Source organism: Leptonotus elevatus, chromosome 1 (assembly GCF_054856555.1).
Source record: "Leptonotus elevatus isolate MCC_2025b chromosome 1, RoL_Lele_1.0, whole genome shotgun sequence".
Classification (NCBI taxonomy): Eukaryota; Metazoa; Chordata; class Actinopteri; order Syngnathiformes; family Syngnathidae; genus Leptonotus; species Leptonotus elevatus.
In genome coordinates, this window is record NC_141239.1 from 50,517,194 (window position 1) to 50,537,813 (window position 20,620).

The 20,620-nt window shown below is 41.8% G+C and overlaps 1 protein-coding gene across 2 annotated transcripts; it reads right to left on the reverse strand.

Moving 5' to 3' along the window:
- Positions 1 to 3,371: 3,371 nt before the first annotated feature.
- On the reverse strand, positions 3,372 to 19,328 carry hook2 (hook microtubule-tethering protein 2). 2 transcript variants are annotated; one of them, XM_086067682.1, is made up of 22 exons: positions 19,070 to 19,328; positions 17,209 to 17,291; positions 16,674 to 16,746; positions 16,550 to 16,600; positions 16,258 to 16,390; positions 15,872 to 15,939; positions 14,045 to 14,110; positions 13,867 to 13,947; positions 12,742 to 12,908; positions 12,446 to 12,586; positions 9,852 to 10,053; positions 9,591 to 9,701; positions 9,430 to 9,517; positions 9,111 to 9,177; positions 8,163 to 8,300; positions 7,576 to 7,663; positions 5,301 to 5,335; positions 5,149 to 5,231; positions 4,963 to 5,057; positions 4,771 to 4,878; positions 4,609 to 4,680; positions 3,372 to 4,516 (listed from the first exon to the last, which is right to left on the reverse strand). In XM_086067682.1, exons 1-22 carry the CDS (start codon positions 19,112 to 19,114, stop codon positions 4,388 to 4,390), a joined length of 2,124 nt encoding a protein of 707 aa, XP_085923808.1. In that variant the 5' UTR covers positions 19,115 to 19,328; the 3' UTR covers positions 3,372 to 4,387. The 2 variants fall into 2 exon arrangements, with proteins under 2 accessions (XP_085923808.1, XP_085923799.1); XM_086067673.1 differs by having other exon boundaries at positions 4,954 to 5,057.
- Between the last annotated feature and the right edge of the window lie 1,292 nt (positions 19,329 to 20,620).

Sequence of the window (20,620 nt, forward strand, 5' to 3'; positions counted from 1 at the left end):
GGACAAAGCACATGTTATGACCAAACGCCATTAATTCCCCATGTATCTGTGTCCTCTCTCTCACCCGCAATCGCTATTATAATTCCAGCATCCCAAAAAGCCCCTCCCCTTCCTCTTCCTCCTTTGCTGCCCCCAACCCCCCTCCCCTTGCTCTGCCCTTAAACCCCCTCCCTCTCGCATTGGCGCCTCTGAGTCTCAAGACAATAACATATGGCCGATTGATAAGAGAGACAGTACCCCCCCCCCCCCCCCCCCCCCGATTCACTGACTGATTCACATCCAAATACAACCAACTACTGGTGCTCCTACATCTACCTAATGTAGTGAAGTAGCATAATATTACGCATGAAAATGTTCTTATTGCTTAACGTTAAATCACTTTGTTTCAAATATCACTCATCATTGATTACCACTCAGACCCAGCAGTATATTTTATATACCACTTGGAGTTGTTTATTATTATTATTATTATTATTATTTAACACAATAGTAACAAAAAAAAGTACAGTTTCATAACTTTAAGTTGTTTAACTTTGCTTCCTCCTTATTGAATTAAATTAATACTATGTGACTTATACATCCAAAAACTACAACCATGGACAAATCTGTGTTCTTACAAATATCCCTTATAGCCCTTAAGAACTACATTCAATTATTAAATTAAATGTTATAACACCTTTCTGAAGTTAATTTTTTTTTAATTCAGCTAACAATTATCAGAACTCCACATATCACTTTTTTTTTTATTGCCAATCATACCTAGAATAGAAATTGTGTAATAAATAATTTACATCGTTACACTAATCATTTTCCTACTATCTGTACTCTTGCCATACTAAGTTAAAAAGAAAAATGTCAAGTTAAAGACCAAACGCACACAGCAATTTAGAATATTTCTTCATCAAAATCTCTTTCATCTATGGCCCTTTGTTAATGACTAATTATTAACTTATTTTTATCCCTTACTTACTTCCTCTTTATTCAACTATTCTCTCTCTCGTCTAATAGTTCTCTTCCTGCATGCCTCCAGGACACATTTACAATAACTAATTCCTCTCAACAAGGCAACCCAACCGGGGTTTGTGCAATTCTCACCTCCCCCCTCTCTAAAGGGGCGGATGACCAACAATCAGCAGGTGTCCCCTGAGGGCCGGGTATTAACCCCTGACAGGACCACTTTCGGGCCCATGCACCTCAGGTTTGACATCTACAACATTTTTATTTCCCACTTATAATTGTACAGACTTACTTAATAGACCCTGCCTAACAATCCATTTTACACAATTTAAACCCTTCTAGACTTCTTTTACAGACAATAACACACAGACAGACAAACACACACGCGCACTTACGGGCCCACAAGACGGACACAGACTGAGTGAGGGGATTTACAATTTACAAACAACATTTACACAAACGCCGCAATCTAATTTCCAACTCATATCTTTCACATTAAAAAAGTATGACTCTTTCAGACAATATGACATACAGACACACACAAGAGCTCACAGAGACAAAACACAGACACAATATTTCACGGAATTTAAGTGTACACAGGACTCCGCCGTCCTTTCTCTACGGAATTTATCAGACTCCGCCGTCCCTCATTTACCTGCCATTGACTAGTATTCACAGGGTTTTAATTCTTAACGCGCAATGACCTCCAGTCATTCACTTCCTCCCATTTTAAATTTCATCCAGGAGGAATTTCAACCCCCTCTCAGCGCTACACGAACACACACACGCACAAAAATACTCACGACATGCGTCCTTTCCTCATCTGCTGTTCTGGATTGCCGTCAATCCGCGATCTCGGGGAGCCAACCGAAGGCTGATCGGCCACTATCAAAAGTGGACTTAGATTATCAGACCTAGTCTGGCTGTGCACAGGCTTCGATCGTCGACAGTCGTTGCGCCCCAGGACTGCAGATATTTTGGCATCCGGCTCGAAGGACCAAAAATGTCAGGGTTACATTTAAATCTTCCTCAAATGATGCAACTCCGTGAGACAAGAATCAAGGACCACACCCAAGTTTGTCTTTTTGCAAAAAGTAGGAAGTGGATGCCCTCAGCACCAAAGAACTTCCTGCCTCCACCTTCTTGCTCTGCACTTTTATTCACAAGTTTAGAAGGCGGAACAAAAGGCGGTACGAAACTCACAATGATAAAAAAAACATGCATCTGATGTGTGTGTGTCGGTGTAGCATTCAATTGCAGCAAATAGTAAAATGCTTATTTATGTGATAACTTATTATACAATTTTTCCAACAGACCCGGAAATGGCGCAGACTCTAGATCAAGAAGTAGCGACCATCCTCACCAAATCCGCTATCGAAGCAGTGGATCCCTTGGCTCATCCATGTTTCACCCGGGCATTGTCAATCAATCAATCAATCGGCGGACTCCCTCCCGCCACCTCAGGGGGATTGGCGTCTCCACCCGGAGGTGGTAAACGCCATTTGGAATCGCTTCGGAAAGGCGACGGTAAATCTTTTTGCCTCCGAGGAGTCCACTCACTGTCCCCTCTGGTTTTCCCTGAGGGAACGGAGCAGCCCACTAGGACAGGATGCTCTGGCACACCCCTGGCCGAGGGACCTTCTGTATGCCTTCCCACTTCTCACCCTCATTCATTTGACCCTTCTGGAGGGTCACTCGTTATTGATGGTGGCCCCTCTTTGGCCAGCCCAGACTTCCCTCTCCTACGCAGTCTCTGCTTCTCCAGGTCGGTTAGTCAGCATGGGGATGTTCCTCTCAGCCAGGAACTGTCAGATGCTTATGGCATGGTTAAAAGGTGTGTTTCCACAGGTAAGCAAATGCACCAACCCTCATTGTTTGAATTGTCTTTCGTGACACCAGTCCTGGAACTTTTCAACACACCTAAAGGATTTATCCAGGGGTCTCATTTAACATGAACATGCTCTACTGTTCATCAGTTTTAATTAATCACTGTAATTAAAAACAAAACACCATCTTTTATCTTAAGCTCCCATTTATTTGTAGTGCAAAAGTAGAAAGAACAAAGCCTACAAAATGTTCAACTTGCCGGATCCCTGCGTGAAGTACAGTATGCCATCACCTATATGACCAATTTCAACGAAGTCATCCCAGCAATTGGGCAGCAAACACCAAACTTACAAACATAATGATGAACCGCAAGAACATGTGCACACAATTTTTGGTCAGTAGAGACAACAGCATATGTTGAACAGGGATATGCAGGACAAGACAGTAAGCAGCAGCTTTGACATGAGATGTAGTGTATTTTCATCATCACACGCTCAAACGGGCTCCTCTGCAATGACGATAAAAGTGCCATCTATTGAAGGCTGTACGTTCGCTGGTTTCTTGTGAACAGAAACTCCAGTCAGTAGTTAAAAAAAAAAAAAAGCCTAGTGTTGCGCTACATGTCGATCACATTGTGTATTTGTGATGCATTAGGAGGCCTTCAAAGGCCTACATTCACATTTGTGTACAATTTAAAGTGGTGAGTGCATTTCGATTTAACTAACAACCATTACCCTGCTTAGAATGGAGAGGATGAAAAAGTCACAGAATGACATGCAAATAAATGAAAACAAACATGCAGTGGGACATGCAATTCAACTAATATCTACAAAAAATACAACAAAGGGAAGGACTCAAATAATGTTAGCACACTGCAAATACGCCCGTACTTCATTTTTAACCACGCAGGATGGATTTGGCATCTTTGTGAAGGCACTCCACAAACCCGCAGCTCTGGGAAAGTGCTTTAGCTGGTCATGCGAGAGTTTGTAGGAGAATATTTTTCAAGTGAAAACAAGTCTAAAGATAAGATAAAGGACGTATACTCTCGTGCAGCTTAAGCCCATTCACATGAAAAAAAAAAAGTGGCGGGGGAGTAGGAAGAGAAAAGTTCCAGTGGTTGTACAGTGTATAAAAGGAGGTATTCCAGTGTAGCTTTCAATGGATGGTCCAAGGCCACGTTTCCATTCTTCCTCAGTTCCACATGCCCGCAGTGGGCAGCATGATTTCAATGGACCTCTTAAGAAAATCCTCACCCCCCCAAACCTGAACTACAATTCTGACAACACTAACTCAATTAAGAGTGACCTAAAATACATTTTAAAAAGGCAAAATAAAAAAAGCCACTGTACAGTTCTCAAAAAACAAAACATCAATTAAAAGTCACCTTAAAAGGTGAGACAGATTATTATTATTATTTTTTACCTCAAGCGCCAATGTCCCTGGGCTCCACTTACAGCTTTTTCCGACATGAGTAAACTGCTACAATACATACAACAGTCATTCCTCTGGAAGTCATGACAGTCCCATGTTAGGCCACCAGGGGGCGCATGCGCAGTAAAGCAGCAAAAGGCAACGAGGAGGGCTTGCTTGCTTTCATGTCTCATCTTGGCTGGGGCCGAGTGAGGCCTCTCCTGGCGTTGGTGGCCAGCCTCTGCTGGGCCAGGAAGGACATGGACTTGTTGGGCGAGCTCAGCCGCTCGCCCGCCACTCTCTGATGCAAGGCCATCCCCTGCGAGGAACGGACGGCGACTCCATTAGTCCGTTTTCCACATGATGTTGAAAGTACAAAGAATACGCAATGAGATTGGAAGGTCTTCTTACCATGTTGTACCAAGCGCTAATGATGAGTTTCTCCTCCTGGTCATGTCTGGATCGGCTCTTCTCATAATCACGCTGAGCGACGTGAGCAGATGGAAAACGTCATTGAAATGCTGACAGTTATGAAAAGTCAGCATGCTAATGTGGAAGTGTAAAACCGCGTACCTCCAGGTAATGGATTTTTCTTTCTTTTTCCGTCAGCTGGTTCTTCAAGGCCTGAAGGTCAGGAGTCGCAGTCAGCGGCTGCTGCTTGGGATCCAGCGTCTTGACCACCTACAACACAATCAAGCACAGGTACTATAGAATGAGCTTATGGGTGAAAGCTCAGTTCCTGTCAAAGTGACGGACCGTTCGTGCCTTGTCCACGTAGCGCTTGTATCGCTCCTCCATCTGTTTCATGTCCTCGTCCTTCTTGCGCAGGATCTCCTGGAGGTCATCGATCTTCTTTGCCACTGAGAGAGAAGCGGACATTTTCTGTGCCATCTCCGCATGATGGAAGGATGGAAAACTTAAAAAAAGAAAAAGAAAAAAAAAAGACTCAACTGTTGCTGTCCACCTTGGGCTCCAGGTCATCAATGACTTCTCTTTTCTTTTGCAGGTCAGTGTGAGCTTCATGGAGCTTCTCCCTGGAATGAAAGGTCACGTGAGAATTTGGTTTCGACAACTGAACAGAAACACTAAATGGGAGGGCTTACAAATGTTCTTCCAGCTTCTTCTTCAATAAGGACGACTAAAGAAAGGAAACGAGGAAAAAAATGATTAAAATCTAAAACTTCCTCTCTTGTTAAAGAGCCGCACACACAAACACACTCAAAGTAAAATCTGTGAGAGAGTTAAATTACAGGCCATTTGGACAGAGGGTGGGCCGTACTTACGATAGCCTGATTTTGGCACGGTTGTTCGGTGGGGCAGGCGGGTAGCGACAAGACAGACAGACAGACAGACAGGAGACGGGCAGGCGTTAGCGGTGAATCAGAAAACTTGGCTTCAATTCCCACACACACACACACAATGTGGCAAAGTAGAACAAATACTGCAATTCTCACCAAGCAATAATTTTTCTCATGCTTATAAAATGTTCAATATAATTAAGTCTTCTTGTGCAAATGTCAAAAGGTGAGTTTAAAGGGACCGTTGAATGGACTCAACATTGGCTCAACCCTCGTAAGGAAAGTGTCCAATTTTTTGCTTTTTATTAATATCAAATATAAAGCATATGAAAAACAAAACAAAAATCACTGAGAGCTGAAATTGCACCAAATTGAACAAAACTTATTGAAGTTTAAAATGGCAACGTCCAAAAATTTCAAAATTATTATTGTGATTATTATATGTGGGAAACAATTTTTTATAGTACACATGAGTAAAAATGTCCACATTTTGGCCCATTGATCCCCATTGTAAATCATAATTTTTCATGTGGTGTTATATTGCATTTCCCGCAATTACCCAATTTATCCCTTCACTGGGGCATCAAAAGAAACAGATTTTTTTGGGGGGGACTTAAGAGTCATAAAAGCCATAATACACCAGATGATAGTTAGTTTTGCTCCAAGGACAATATTGCTTTTATTGTCCATAGAAGGCATAAAAAACAAATACAAATTATGTATTGATAGGTCTGATGCCACTGAACATTTTGAGTGGTTGCAAGTAAAAAAAGTAAGACTTCAATATCACACTTAATAGGGAACCAAATTTTGGCTCATTTTATTTATGTGTTAAGAATTATTATTTTTTGGTTAGAAGGAATAGGTCTTTATGTAAATATGACCCCACATAAATAAATAAATAAATAGTGATTTCCACATACATTTTGGTGCTGATTGATCACTGTTTTTGGATACTAAATGTGGTTTTCATTCTCATCTAAGAAATCCAGGGCACTGAAAAGCAACCCACCAGGCTTCCCGTTCTATCTCCCTCTACTGGTCAGTGTTGTTTTCATGTTGTTTTGGACAGGTTGTATCCAGAATAATTATTTACTGATTTCTCCCAGACAAATTATGAAATTGGAAATGCAATATAGTATCAATTTTGATTATTATATACATATTTTTTAAAGAACATTTCTGACAAAAAAAGGGCCATCTTGGCAAAATAGTTCCTTTAACAACTCCATAGTATTTATGTAACATACCAGTGTGCATATTAGTTTCCCCATGTGTGATGTCATCATGTCACGTCAGTTTGTGCAAGCGTGATATTTATGTTTGTATGCTAGCTAAAAGTATTGATGTGCGTTGGTGGTTTGTTTCTATCAAATAATTTTGCTATTGAACATTCATTCGCGTAACATGGATTGAGGGTTGAGTACATACTTGATGCATGGTGTTGATACCTTTGATTCTCTCAGTTTTAAGTGCTGTGCTATCACAAACACCTTTTAGGAGGCGGTTCACTTATTCACAAATTATCGCTATTTAAGGTGAAGCCCAGTTGGTCACTGTACAACAGCCCACAATGACTGGCCACTTTTTTACTGTAATTGTTTTATTTATGATCACGATAGAATTCATTAAGATATACATATATTAAATTTTTAATCCATCCTACATTTTATAGGTATTTTTGCATAAATATTACTTTGGTGCCATCTTGTAGCATCTCGGTGCCAAATAACTATTTTGACATTAGCTTAGGATTTTAATGTAGTACTTTGAGTTCTTGTGGAGTCTATAGCAATTACTCAAAGATTTTCACTATTTGGGGCAGCGTGGGTGAAAACTATTGCCATACTATTAAAAAATATGTTTCCATTTATTTCAAAATGATTCAACTTCGAACAACAAATCTGTTACAACTTTTAAAAGCCTTTTGATTGCTGATTGCAATCATGACAATACTTATTTGAAATCCGTCCATTTTGTCCACCCACTTATGTTGCCAAATATGGTCCATCGTGTATTGTATCTGTTTTTGTCAATGTGCGAGTGATGATAAGTGCAAGGTGGAGAAACAAACGCTTACATCCTCCGTCTTGCTGTCCTGCTCTTGAAGTGCTTTCTGGAGCTCCTCAACCTGAGACCGCAGCTCGGAGATCTGCTGCTGCTGCAGCCTGCGGGGACAACAACAATGGCAGGTCTGTAGAAGAGCCAGCAGAGAAGAAGGAGGGATGAAACGCTAAAGTTAAACGAGTGGGAGGAAGATAAGTAGCGAGAAGTGTTGATCCTCGTGCATCTGTGCGCTGCCGGGCCATGCGGCGCTGCGCTCTACTGAGCATGCTCACTCCCCCTCCCGTTACTGAAGATGCTTCCCACACCCTGGGCCTGGTGTTGCCGGCCTGCACACGCACGCACACACGCAGTCCACCCACATGTCCACATGCCCGCAGGCATATAAACACGCACGCACACAGACAAGAGACAATCTGGCTTTCTGCTGTCTGTCCTCCAGTCCGGCCCACACAGCTCAGCTGAGCACACAGTCCAGAGGGTGAGTTGACATTTGGGCAGATATCACTCCTACCATGCGCCAAACAAGCATCTTAATGTCAAGCAACACACAATATGGCGGCACCCAGCGGGTAGGAGTCTGGTTATTCTTGCGCCACCGACCTGTTTTGGGTTTCCAGAGCATTCTTACTGCGCTGAGCCCCCTCCAGCTCAGCCTGCGCCTCCACCACTTTCTGCCGGTAGGTTTCCTCCTGGACACACAGCATCTTGTTCTCACTCTGTAAGCGCACCACTGTCTCCCTGGAATCCACATCATGACAAGACATGGGAAGCAGGAGGTCAATGAAGTTGATGAGATGCTGTTTTGACATTTATTCCCCCCCTCTAATTCATCACAGATCTGCACTCCTGCTAACACTCTTGGACATAAAACTTACTGCGTACAAATGTCCAAGATGTGCACTAAAGTGACCATGTAACAAAAAACTTAACTTTTCTTTATAAGTTTGACCCCTCCTATAATTTAAACATATTTGAGAGAGAGAGAGAAAAAAAAACATAAAATGCATGCAAAATAATGTGCAAATTGGAGTTTCTTGCTATCCCAAAAAGGCATCCTATATGTGATACTTTGGTACTATAATAATAAATGTTTGAAGGTTGTTTTTGTGTGTGTGAGGCTGCAGGAGTGTGATAAACTCGCAACGTTTGTTTCTGAGTGATTGTTTTCACATGCACATCAAATTAGAGGCACAAAATGGGAGCAGAGATTTATTCAAACATCAAATTCCTCATGTTTCTCCACTAGTTGAAAAACCCGATAAGTAGGTTTTTTTTCATTTGAAAATTGCCAATTACCGCTTTCAGAGGATGGTCTCAATATTTTTGTCCATACATCAGACCAAGAGTTGGTCTCAAGAGCTAAAATAAACGTTGGTCAAAATAAATTAGAATTAATAATCTGCAATTATATAAAAAATATAGTACCACCGGTGCATATTTGTATCAAAATAAGGACAAACCTCATCAGCCATGGCAAAACGGGACACAACATTAGCACAACATAAGCCCTCAGGCCTCCAGCCTTTGCACAACACCATTAAAACATACGTGAGCTCCGTGGGCATGATCTCTGCAGCCAGGTTTCCAACGGCGGCTGCACTGTCGCACAAACCTCCTGTGGGGACATTACATTGCAGATGGAACTGATGCATCTTTACAAAAAAGAAAAGGACGGTTTCTGTATGTTGATTCAAAGTTTGGCATTAAAAATGGCTCTTCAAACACTAACGTTGCATGAAAATCAGCGGAGTCTTAATACAATGCTGCATCACTGGCAATGATGGCATTCGTGGTTCAACTGAATGCATTTAGTGATTCATTTCTTCAAGCACTGACTGTCATTCAGTTGCATCAATGTTAAGCTTACCTGCATCACTGAGACACTTCTGCTGGATTTGTGCACACCTCAGCTCATCATTTGTCTCCCGAAGAGTGTCCCTCTCGGTCATCAGGCGCTAAAAACAAACATTTGAGTTTGGGCAACAGAAAACCTTCCCATGAGTGTCAATGTATATCAACTCAACTCACTTCTTTCTCTTTCTGGAGTGCTTCATACTTGTCATAAAGGTTCTTGTACTCAAACTGCCACTTCTCAGCTTTCATGGCCTCGGCCTGGTGCTTGGTGTGAAGCTCATGAGCCTGCAAGTCAGAGGGCATAGCAACGGCTGCGTTGGCAACAAACCCTCTGAGCACCAGCACAGGCCAGACTGTGTTTAATAGCACTTTGATGTCAAGACCGAAAAAGTATGGCTCTGCCTCCTCCTCCTCCCTTCCCTCCCTCCTCCTTGCCTGTTTCTTGTACGTGTCCATCTGAGAACGACAGACGTTGGCCCTGCGGAGCTCCTCCTCCAGCTCGCAGGTGCGCTGCATGTACACGGTGTTGCGCTCCTCCAGGAGGCGCACCTGTCTGCGGAGGTCACCCAAATCTTCCAGCTTCCTCTTGTAAGTCTCCACCAGGGTTTCCAGCTGATTCACCCGGTCGGAGGAATGCCTGAGGGGCAGCAGATAAGCACAAAGCACCTCTAAGGATATGTGCCTCACCGGGGATGAACGTGTGCGAGAACGCTCCCTATTGGCTCGTCACTCAACTCGACTTTGGAAAGGCTCTGACGCAGAGCGGCATCAATGCACGAAATGTCTTTTATCAACACAGATGTCAGAGTGAGGAGGTGAATGGACGTCTGTGTGTGGGCAGTGTGGGAGTTGTTTCTGTGAGTGGAAGATGATAATGGAGCTTTAAGCATTCGCATGGATTCTATTTCCCACATTCAATTGTGTTTTCATGCGTCATTTCAGACGTCAAAGGACTCGCTAGTTAAAAAGTTCAAGAACTATTTAAAAAAGAAAACTGCTCTCTTAAGTATCATCAATATTCAGTTGAGATACTGAATAGTCAAACATGCTGCTTGGATAGCAAGTCTCCAAAGCCTGTTTTTCACAAGAGCGAAAGGGGAGAAAATTTGCGTGTGGAACTCAAACAAAGGTGTGCTGTGTGCTCTTGATGGCTGACTAATTGTATATGTACACTTGTGCTAATAATGTGACTCTAGTCTACTTCTGTTTGTACTGCTAACATCCAAGTTTCAGCTCACCATGACAAGCTGAGGTGGACACCTGCTAATGATGCTGCATTTAGAGCCTGAAAATGAATTCACTCCTCCTTAAAGGGTCAATATATCGTCTGCCCAGGGTTATTATCGTGTGGGAATTTTCATTAAAAGTTAGTTTTTAGTGAGTTTTGTTTTTAGTTAATTTGAATTACTTTTGAGGGTGGCTTTGTTTTTTATTAGTTTTTTCAAAAATGCTTAGTTTTAGTATTAATGTACTATTGTCTATATAGTGGAGAGGTTTTTTGTTTATAAATGAATCAAAAAAAGAAAGCACTTCTTACGTAGCATTGCGTTTCGGGCTGAATTAAATGACAAAAGTAATGTTACCAAGAGTCAAACATTCAAAATTGTCACCTAGGAGCGACACCATTTGAAGCTGCTTTATTTTTTTTATTTTTTTTTAAAGAGCTCAGTATTGTTCATTCGGTAATGCACCCCAACCGCTCCCAGGCCCCCAAGCCCCCAGACACCCCCCCGACCAACCAGCAGCCCCCCAACCCCCGACCCCGGGGACCCCCCGCACCCAGGCACCGGCGCCGAAGAGGGGCCGGACAGCGGAGCGGAGAGGGCAGCCGCGCCCACCCCACCCCCCGCCGCGTGGAGGGACGGAACACCGGGGGCAGAAGGGGAGATAGGGGCACCGGAGGACGGCCGACACCCCCGGATCCCAGGCCCAGCGGGGAAAGGCCCCGGTCGTCACCCCAGCGTTCTTTGTGAAAGTTAACCCCTGTTACTGAGTCCGCCAGCTCGCCGACTGGCGAACTCTACCCCTAAACCGTGAATGTGACCCCACCCAGTGTATATACAAGTGTGTGTGTGGTGCATTAAAATTAGGAGCAGGTGAACCGGAGCCGAGGGAAATGTGCTTTTCTATTGGCTGCTGCGAGATGACATCACTTCTGTGCGACACACTTTTGAAAGTCCTTATTTCGGTTGATACAGAAATTAATACACATTCAAAAAAACGTTTAAAAAAAAAAAATCACCCCAAAGGCTCATGCATTCATTTACTACCAAAGACGAAAACAAGAGACATTCACTATAATTGTAGTTTTGTAAACATAAAATGTAGTAATTTTTTAAGCATTTTCGTTGTTTTGTTTCTTTTCAATTTTAGCCATAGCTATTTCCCCCCCCCCTTTTTTTTTTTTAAACTAAAATCTCTTAAAAAAATAGTGTTAAATTTACTCAAATTTATTTCGTTGAGTGGTTGCATGAAATAAAATTTTAAAAGTAAACTATACATCTCCTTAAAACATGGTTTTATTGTGTGCAACCAGTTGATGAAATAACATTTTGTAGCATTTTCATTTCTTTCTGTCACATTTTGAACAGTCACTACATGAATATACTATTTCCACATCATGCAATGTTGGCTTTCATTTTTGTAGGGACAGCATGAAGTTTCCAATTTTTCTATGTTCATTAATTAAAAAAAAATCACTATTAATTCCAATAACATGCAAATAAAATGTTTTATCATATCAATGTACATTTTTTATATAATCGTAGGTCTAGTAATTATATTATATAGGAGGCTGACATGTTTCGCCGCCATCTTTTTGCTACGGATACCCAAAAGAGATGAACTTAGCAAACAGAGTAATTGGTGGTAGGCTTGTCAAGCGTGACCTCTCCGAGGCACCGTAGTTCAAACCTAGGTTGTTGCATTCTATTAGTTCACCACAAGGTGGCACATTCTACGCACTGTCTCTTTGAGGTTTCAAAAATAATACATGTATGAAGGACGCAATCGAATGACAAGGGACTTACCTGAGAATATCCATCTCATCTTTGAGGCCTTGCGCTTCTTGCGCAAGACCGGTCAAATCTTCGTTCCGTTGCTGCACGTTGGCCAACTCGCGCTCCAGCATGTCCGCACGCACCCGCATGTCATCTCGACTGCTCTCCAGTCTGACGTGGGAAATTAGAATGTAACCAGGAAAAACCTCTTATGTTCGACTACGATGATAACATTCACAGGATTTAAAGACATCATCAAGCCTATTGCCATGACATTAATCTTCATGTTGAGTGTCTGAACACAACTGTAGTGGTATTGCTTTTACCTGTAGTTTTCGTCTTGGAGTTGCTCCATTTGACTCTGCAGCAGCAGCAGCTTCTTGCCGGTGATGGCAGTACTGGAGACGTCCAGCGAGTCGCAGCGGCTCAGCTTCTCCTTCAAGGAACGGGTCTCTGTTTGTAGCGACAATTTCTCCTCTTGAGACACAGACAGCTGTGGAGAAAAATGAAGAAATACGTGAGACGAACACTGCGAGGGAAAGGCGTACATCCTGGAATATGCATCCAAAAGGGACCGAACGTTATTGAGAATCAAGGCAGAAGACGAGCATTCTTGTGAAAACAAACCGTTACGACACAAGCACATGACAAAGTCACAGAAAATAAAGTCGCCACTTGTTGTGTATACACATGCTATGTTCTTATTTTACATGCTCACTCCTCAAGATTTAGTCAGCTGGTATAAAATGTTCCCAAGCGGCTGGAACTGTCTGAATGGTGAAGTTGTTAACTTTAGCTTTAGGGTGAATGAATGGATTAAAAATAACTTTTCAAGGAGTGCATACTGTTCCGAGGTCAGTCAGGGGAAAATTTATTTGAGAAAAGGTATGTCATGGACAGTGTGTTTACAAAAAGTAGTCGGGACAAGCAGGCAGGCGGGTGCTTTTGGGTTAGACAAGCCAGCAAGTCAATAAAAAAAAAAAAGGGGGGAGTGGCTACTTACCTGCTGGAATCCTCGGAGCCTACACTGCACTTTAAGGACAGATTGCATGCTTTAGCACAGGATCACCGACAGCAAATAAATGTCCAAACAAGTGACTAATCCCTAAAGCGTGGGCTATGCAAGTAAACAAACAGGTGGGCTGAAAGCTGCGTAAATTTCAGTTGGATGCGGATCCATCCAAAGGCAACGTGTCACTTTTAGCTTCAAGTTATGCAACACTTGACAACAATGCAAGTTGGAGGTTGAGGGCTCAATACAATCAGTGTCTTCTCCGGGAGTGCAGGAAAAGCAAGCCAAGGTTACACAACATCCAATCAAATGAAAACAAACACGGGCGCTTTAATCAATGCAACAGCAAGCGCTAACACACTCACACTGAAAAACACCGTGCTGCAGACCAGTTGTTGACGTTTGCCTTTTTGGTATAAACAAGACAACATAAACGAACCTGATGTTCCAGGTCTTGACAGCGCTGACGCAGGTCCTCTTTTTCACCTGCCTCCTCACTTAGAAAATAATACTTCCTGGACTGCAAACACAGCAGGAAAGATACCGTTAACGTCTCGTGCTATTTGGAGGAAATTGATGGTTTTTATAGAGAGGAGACAAACGGTTTTGTGTTTCACCTGGTAGTCAAAGTCTCCATAGGTCTCTGGGTTTCCTGGCTCAGATAAGTGCTCTCTTGATAAAAGCTACATACAAACCACACATGTCAACAAAAAGATAAAATTATTCCGTACATGAAGATTTCTTACAAAGTCGTGCTTAGTTTGATACACTATAATTAAGTAAGGTTTACACCACACAAGAAATAACACGACAACACGAGAATATCACGACAGTGGTACCTCGGTTTTCATTTATAATTCGGTTTTCGCAAAAGTTTAGTCCCAGAATTAGGTTTTCTTACAGCTGAGAATGGTCTGCACCAAACTCATCCCAAAGCATCCCATGCGTATGTGGTACTTTATTATGCTAAGTGTTTTCTTGAGTCATCGTCACCCCTACATTGATCAGAATTATTTTTTTTTTTTTAAAGCTTTTTGTGCTTATTAAGTGCGGCTGCTGAATACGCCAACACAGGGCCAAGAAAAGTTCCAAGTGCACCTTGATAAAGAAGATTGGAAACACTAGTGCAGGGGTGCCCACCCTTTTTCAGCATGCAAGCTAATAATAAAATAACCAAGTCAAAATGTTCGAATGCATTTATTAATCTGTAAATATAGCACCGTGTTCCCGCCACTTTGTTTTCCATAATGAGGGCGCACATTGTCTTGCTCTCGTTCTCTCTCTCCTACTGTATTTGGGCTCACTTGGGTTTGTTTTGCTCTGCCTGACGCTCTTGTGCTTCCTTTATACTGCGCCCCCTTGTGATCTGATGGATAAGCCGCACCTTTGTCTTAGCAGCAGGGTCGATTGCAAGTGAAAAAAGTAGCGGTTTATAGTCCAGAAATTACTGTACATGAATTCCTACTGCACAATACAAATGGAGTAACAAATGTTTCCCTTTACTTACTTTACCGTGATGACTTGTGCTGAATGGAATCAGCCAGGGATGTAGTGCGAACAGTCGCTGATGATAGCGAGCCGTGCACACACTTCCCAGTGATCATCAGTTACATTGGAATGGCACTCGGACTTTAAAATTATTATTATTTTTATCAATGGCCCAAAGTACTAACCTTGCTCTGCAAGATGAATTCTCGCGGTATCTGTGAGTTCACAAACTCACGAGAATACATCTTGTAGCGAGCCCGTTGATTTCCACCGATCACAGAGCGGCGTTGTGTTTGGGGCGTGATATGCAGCTGTGACGAAACCAGGAAGCGCGGACGCCGGGGGAAACAAACAAACCTAACATGGACGAATGGACGCTGCAATTAACTATGTTCTCACAGAATTACTTACCGTTGCCTTGTTGAATGTTGAACAGAGAGAGGAGCTTCCTGCATTAAAACACCTGCAGTTTATAGTCGGGTGCGGCTTATATGTGTAACAAACTCCAGTATTCCCCAAATTTAGCTAGCGCGGCTTATAGTCAGGTGCGTTTTATAGTCCAGAAATTAATGTAGATTTACATTATTTTCTGTGAAAAATATTGCTTTATTTTAGAGACAATTCCGTTTTGGTCAGACTTTTTTCTTATTCTTTTTGATTGATGAATTAGTGATGAAAACTGAGGTTCCACTGTACTTCAAGTCAAAGTTGCACATTATGAGCTTTGTAAAGGCCGTATTATGAAGCTCTTGTTTTGGAGCCCATTAAATATACATACTCATATGTAGATAGATAAACATATGCACACAGTCGGATAGAGATTTGTGAAATATCAGAATGCTTGCTGGCATGTAGTTCTGTCTCTGATTAGGAGGGATTTGTTGATTATGAATTAACCAAGGACTAAAAGTATGTCTAATGCAAACTACCGAGATAAACACAAGTGGCTGACTTACCTCCTGAATGGCTGTCATGACGACATGCTGGACAGATTCCTCAAGTGTCATAATCTGCTGGATTTGCTCTGGGTTTAAGAAAAGAGAGCGAGATTGGAGAAGTTGAAGCCAAAAAACAGATTAGCCACAAATACGCTCCTGAAAAGAAAACTAGCACCGTTTTGTTTGCCAAAAAGTCAAAGCAGCTTAGCTTGCGTGACCTGATCATTTGGATGTTCTTTACAAAGCATAAGATGCAAATTGTCCTCAATTCAGCCACTCAGCCTGCTATAACAAGAATCATGCGACATGAAATCTAGCTAATATTGTGCCCAACTGCTGCACATACACTTTAAAGACATTTCATTTTTGTTTCTTGTTAAATCCTTGTAATATCCGGAGCTTACCTTGTTTCTTCTCACAGCTGACAGCACAGCCCAAGACGAGCTGCACCAGCTTGCCCAGCTCAGTGACGTCCCCCATCTCACCAATGAGATTCACATCTGGCAAATGTTCTTCCAACACCTGGTGACCCAGTATCTGTTGTCGGAGATCAGCATATATCACAATAGCAAAGACAGAAATTAACAGTATGCTTCAAACTTTGTGTCAGCACTTAGCGAAGGTCCTTTTTGTTCCTGTAAGGAGAGTGGGATAATAGTGCATTTATGAGCATATAAAAACTAAAATGTCCCTTACGTCATGGTAATATTGTAGCATGCTCTTGAGAATCTTTTTCAAGTTGCTGACCTACAAGAGAAAAACATGAACACACTTAACAATTTGAACAATTCTAAACGTGTTCTAAAGAATTTGAAATTGCCTTGAGGCGCCAGTTGTCCTCGCTCTCCTCTTTGATCCGACCCAGCCAGGTTTCAGTAAACCAAGACTGGTCTCTGATGAGATGAGAGCACAGGAGAAAGCAAGTGACATCACATCTCTGCTCTCTTACATGATGCCAGTACAGATTCAGACGATGCTTCATGTAAAAGGAACCACGTCAACAATTTGGAGTTCAAACAACATTTTTAGTCATGCAGGACTGCAGCAAATCTCCAAAAGATTTCAACCTGGTAAGCACTGAAAGTGTCTTTTGTCTTTTTGCCATGAGGGATACCAGTGTTGATTATGAGGAAACATCATAACCACAGAACCAGAAATGTAACATAATGCATCATTGTAAATGGTCTGTCTGGTCAGTTAAATGAGAAATGCAATGAAAATATTTTAAGGGAGCACAACAATAAACTAAACATATTCAATGTAGGTTCCAGTCCTTCAAAGCTCATTTGTGTGACAACCCCCACCCCCACAAATTTGCTAAAATGCATACATATCCTACAGTATGATATCCTTACATTGTGTGCAGGACGTGTGCGATTGCCACTCCACTTGTTAGGTCTTGCTTGTTGTTGCATGATGGCACCTGAAATGTCTGCAACTGAGAGGAGTGCCAAGACGACGTTACAATATACTGTACATTCAAAACACTGACACACATTTTATTAATGTCACAGAATAAATGATTAACCATCATTCTCAATAGGTAGGTGTGGACTGGGGACCCAAAAGTGGGTCAGACATGTAAAAAAAATACATATACAGGGGCTTGGTTTCCGATGGTACCAACATATGTTTTGAGGTGCACAATGAACTAATTTACGCAGCAGCAAGTAGGTCACAACTTTGCAACAATATAGAGTGAAAGAGCACCGAACCACACATTTTACATAGAGCTTCACCTCATTATGCCCTATTCACACTGCATTTAGCAGAACACAGCAAGCCGTCGTCAAACCCATTTATTGTGTATGTGGTGAAGGTGGACGCCACGGAACGGAGCGTTGCTGGGCTGCAAGAAGACTGCTGCCACAACTCTCGAAGCAGTCTTGGCGGAACTGGCGCTCACGAACGAGATTCAACTCGCCAAGCACCCGCTGAGCCATTACTGTAGTAAAAGGTTGCACCTGACCATTCCTTTTGTTTTCTGCTGCTCATCTTTTCATCCTCCTCTTCCTTAAAATGGGAAAAGCCAGGGCTTTCTTGTGCAACAATAAAATATTCACCTTGTCAAGATGCAGTCTACTTCTCGTCCAAACAATCAACAAAAGTCTTGTTTTTTACTTCCTGGTGCTGTTATGTCAGCACTTCCAAATATGGGCACACTGGCAACCAGGGGGGTGACGTCATCCTTCTGTGTTCCCACCCTTTCACAATGAGCAAGTGCAGTGTGAAAGGGCTTTGGGTCGCAGGCAAGATAGAGAGAGTCTTTCCCAGTAGACACATAACCGTTCACATTTGCACCCAATTGACATACATAAAGACCATCTTCCACACTGGTCAAGAACCCATGCCTAAGACCTAGTGAGAAAGGAGAAGTGGTTGGAAAAAAATGGATGGCCGGATATTAGGTAGACTTTGGCCATAAATACTGAACACGTTCAATATTTTAAAATGTTAACCCAGACTCGTTTGGGACCCCATTATTGGAACAAATGCATAATGCATGTCAGGCATTTCATGTCCTTGGTTCAGAGCAGACTGGCAAAAATCAGGACAAAAACAACCCGCCTGTCTTTATATGTGCACCCGGCCTTATTGCAGAAACCCACACGGACAACATAACTTCACATATGGAAGGAGTTGTGATTCTAACCTCAGAACCATAAGGTTAACCACGATTAACCCCGCTGCCCCAGTTGATCTGTGAATCACTTGTTTAATATTACCTGCGTTTCATACGAACCATTGTCTTTCTTTTCTTGTGTAAAATGTGACTTGATAAACTCGGACAGGGTTTTTAGATATTAATTGGCGTGTTCGTTAAGTCGCTCACAATTCCGGTGTGCAACAAGCAGACAGGTATATTTTGATTGTAAAAACGACGACGTTAAACTCAAGAATCGCAACTTATCTCCTACTTCTGTTTTAAGGACATATTTCTTTGCTGACACTGCAGCCGAGTAAGGTAAAGATAACATGGAAAAGTAAACAGGTTGTTCAAAGAGAGTTAGCCGCAGAGGTTAGCGTTGCTAGCTTACGCACGCTCAATTTTCACACCTGTCCACGCGACGGCTAATTTGATCATTTCACTCTTGGTGACACCCGTGACAATGTTATTTAGCAAACAATGACCCATTGGCTCATACATTTAAATCGCCACTGTTGTCATGTCACCTGTTAGCAGTTAGCAATGCTACGCGGCTAAGTATAACTTACCCATGTTAGAAGTGAATCACACAGCTCGGCTTTGTCCAGGCTCATTCTGCTTCTTTTTTTTTTGTGTTTCGTTTTGGTACCCGTGAAACCTTCGACTTTAGCTTGTGAGGAGGCGACAGATGCCTCAGACACTTTGCCAAAGTTAGTTGCGGACTCTCGACACTTCTTTCCACGTCAGTCAAGCTGCTGCCATGGCCTCCTCCTTGTGCTCCTGCCTGCTGTCTCCCCCTCTGCGCGTCTGTCTCACCTCCAGCCGGCCCAGCGAGCTTCCGTATTTAGAGCGTTTCTATGGAAACGGTTTACGTTACGGGTCAACTTCTCTGAAATAAATAGGCTACATTTGACAATAACAACAATACACTTAATAACGCAATTGTCGAAATAATTTAGACTTCAATAAAAAATATATTTTTTTAAAGTCAAATAAAATATAACCAATTAAAATGACTTGTTATTGTAAATGTTGCAAAACTGTTCAATTTATCAACATATTATATAAAATAAATTAAATAAATAGGATTTGAGTGCCCTTACACCTTGCAATACCTCTACAAGAAGAATTTGCACTGCTTGCATTGGGCAATGCGTAATACTATAGAAATAAATACACTTTCACAGGCGACAAACAATTTAAATGATAAATAGAGTGCAAAAAAGTACCTCTCTAATGTATAAGTATTTATAATCTGTAATCAAGTAGAAAGACAGATACTATGTGTTTAATGTGTAAAATAGACTTTGGAAAATGTGAAGTACTCTTGATTTGACTCCTGTACTAACAGTAGATAAAAATAAATAAATAAACAAACAAATAAATAAATAAATAAATAAATAAAGTTTATGCACGCACCCCTGTCCAAATGCTAACAATTTTGACTTTTTGTGATATAAATAATGAGACCAAGATAATTTAAAAACTTGTATTATTATCATTGAAACAATAACACACACAAGTCAATTAAAATAAAATAACTCTTTTCAAAAGGGGAATAAAACAAAACAAAACAATTTAGATAATGTGGTTGTTAAGTGCACAATCAATGTGGCTGTGGCAGTGTTCAGTATTATGCAGTCACTGCCAAACTCATGTTAAATGGGAGTCATCACACACCTACCACACTGTAAAGTTCCTCTGATGAACCCAAAATAACATTCGGGTGTTTTAGTAGGCTTTTCTGGACATTTTTTTGCTAGCCAAAGCATGAAGGTTTTGTGCTAACAGTGACTAGTCTATGGGACTGCTCATAACTCGCACCACCTTGGTTTGAGCTGAAGAAAAACAGGCTCAAAACATGATGTTGCCACTACCATTCTTTACTGGCGATATTATGTTGTTTTGGTGATGACAAGCAGTATTGTGTTTGCATTGCACCACAGTACACTCTTGGAATTATAGCTAGAATGTTCACCCTTGGTTTTATCTGACCATATCCCATTTTCCCATATGAGGCCAGGCTTGGATGTTTTTATTCATAATAAGGCTTCCCTCTTGCCAATCTATCCTATAGCCCATACATACTGGATGGAAGATAGTTGTCGCATGCATAAAAC

What these genes read in the sequence shown, in the direction of transcription:
- hook2 (XM_086067673.1), bottom strand. Translation starts at nt 19,114, where the DNA reads ATGAGCCTGGACAAAGCCGAGCTGTGTGATTCACTTCTAACATGG. An exon ending in GTGATTCACTTCTAACATGG is followed by an intron (nt 17,292 to 19,069) that starts GTAAGTTATACT and finishes CACTCCTCTCAG; the next exon opens with TTGCAGACATTTCAGGTGCC. An exon ending in TGGACACGTACAAGAAACAG is followed by an intron (nt 9,702 to 9,851) that starts GCAAGGAGGAGG and finishes TCTGACTTGCAG; the next exon opens with GCTCATGAGCTTCACACCAA.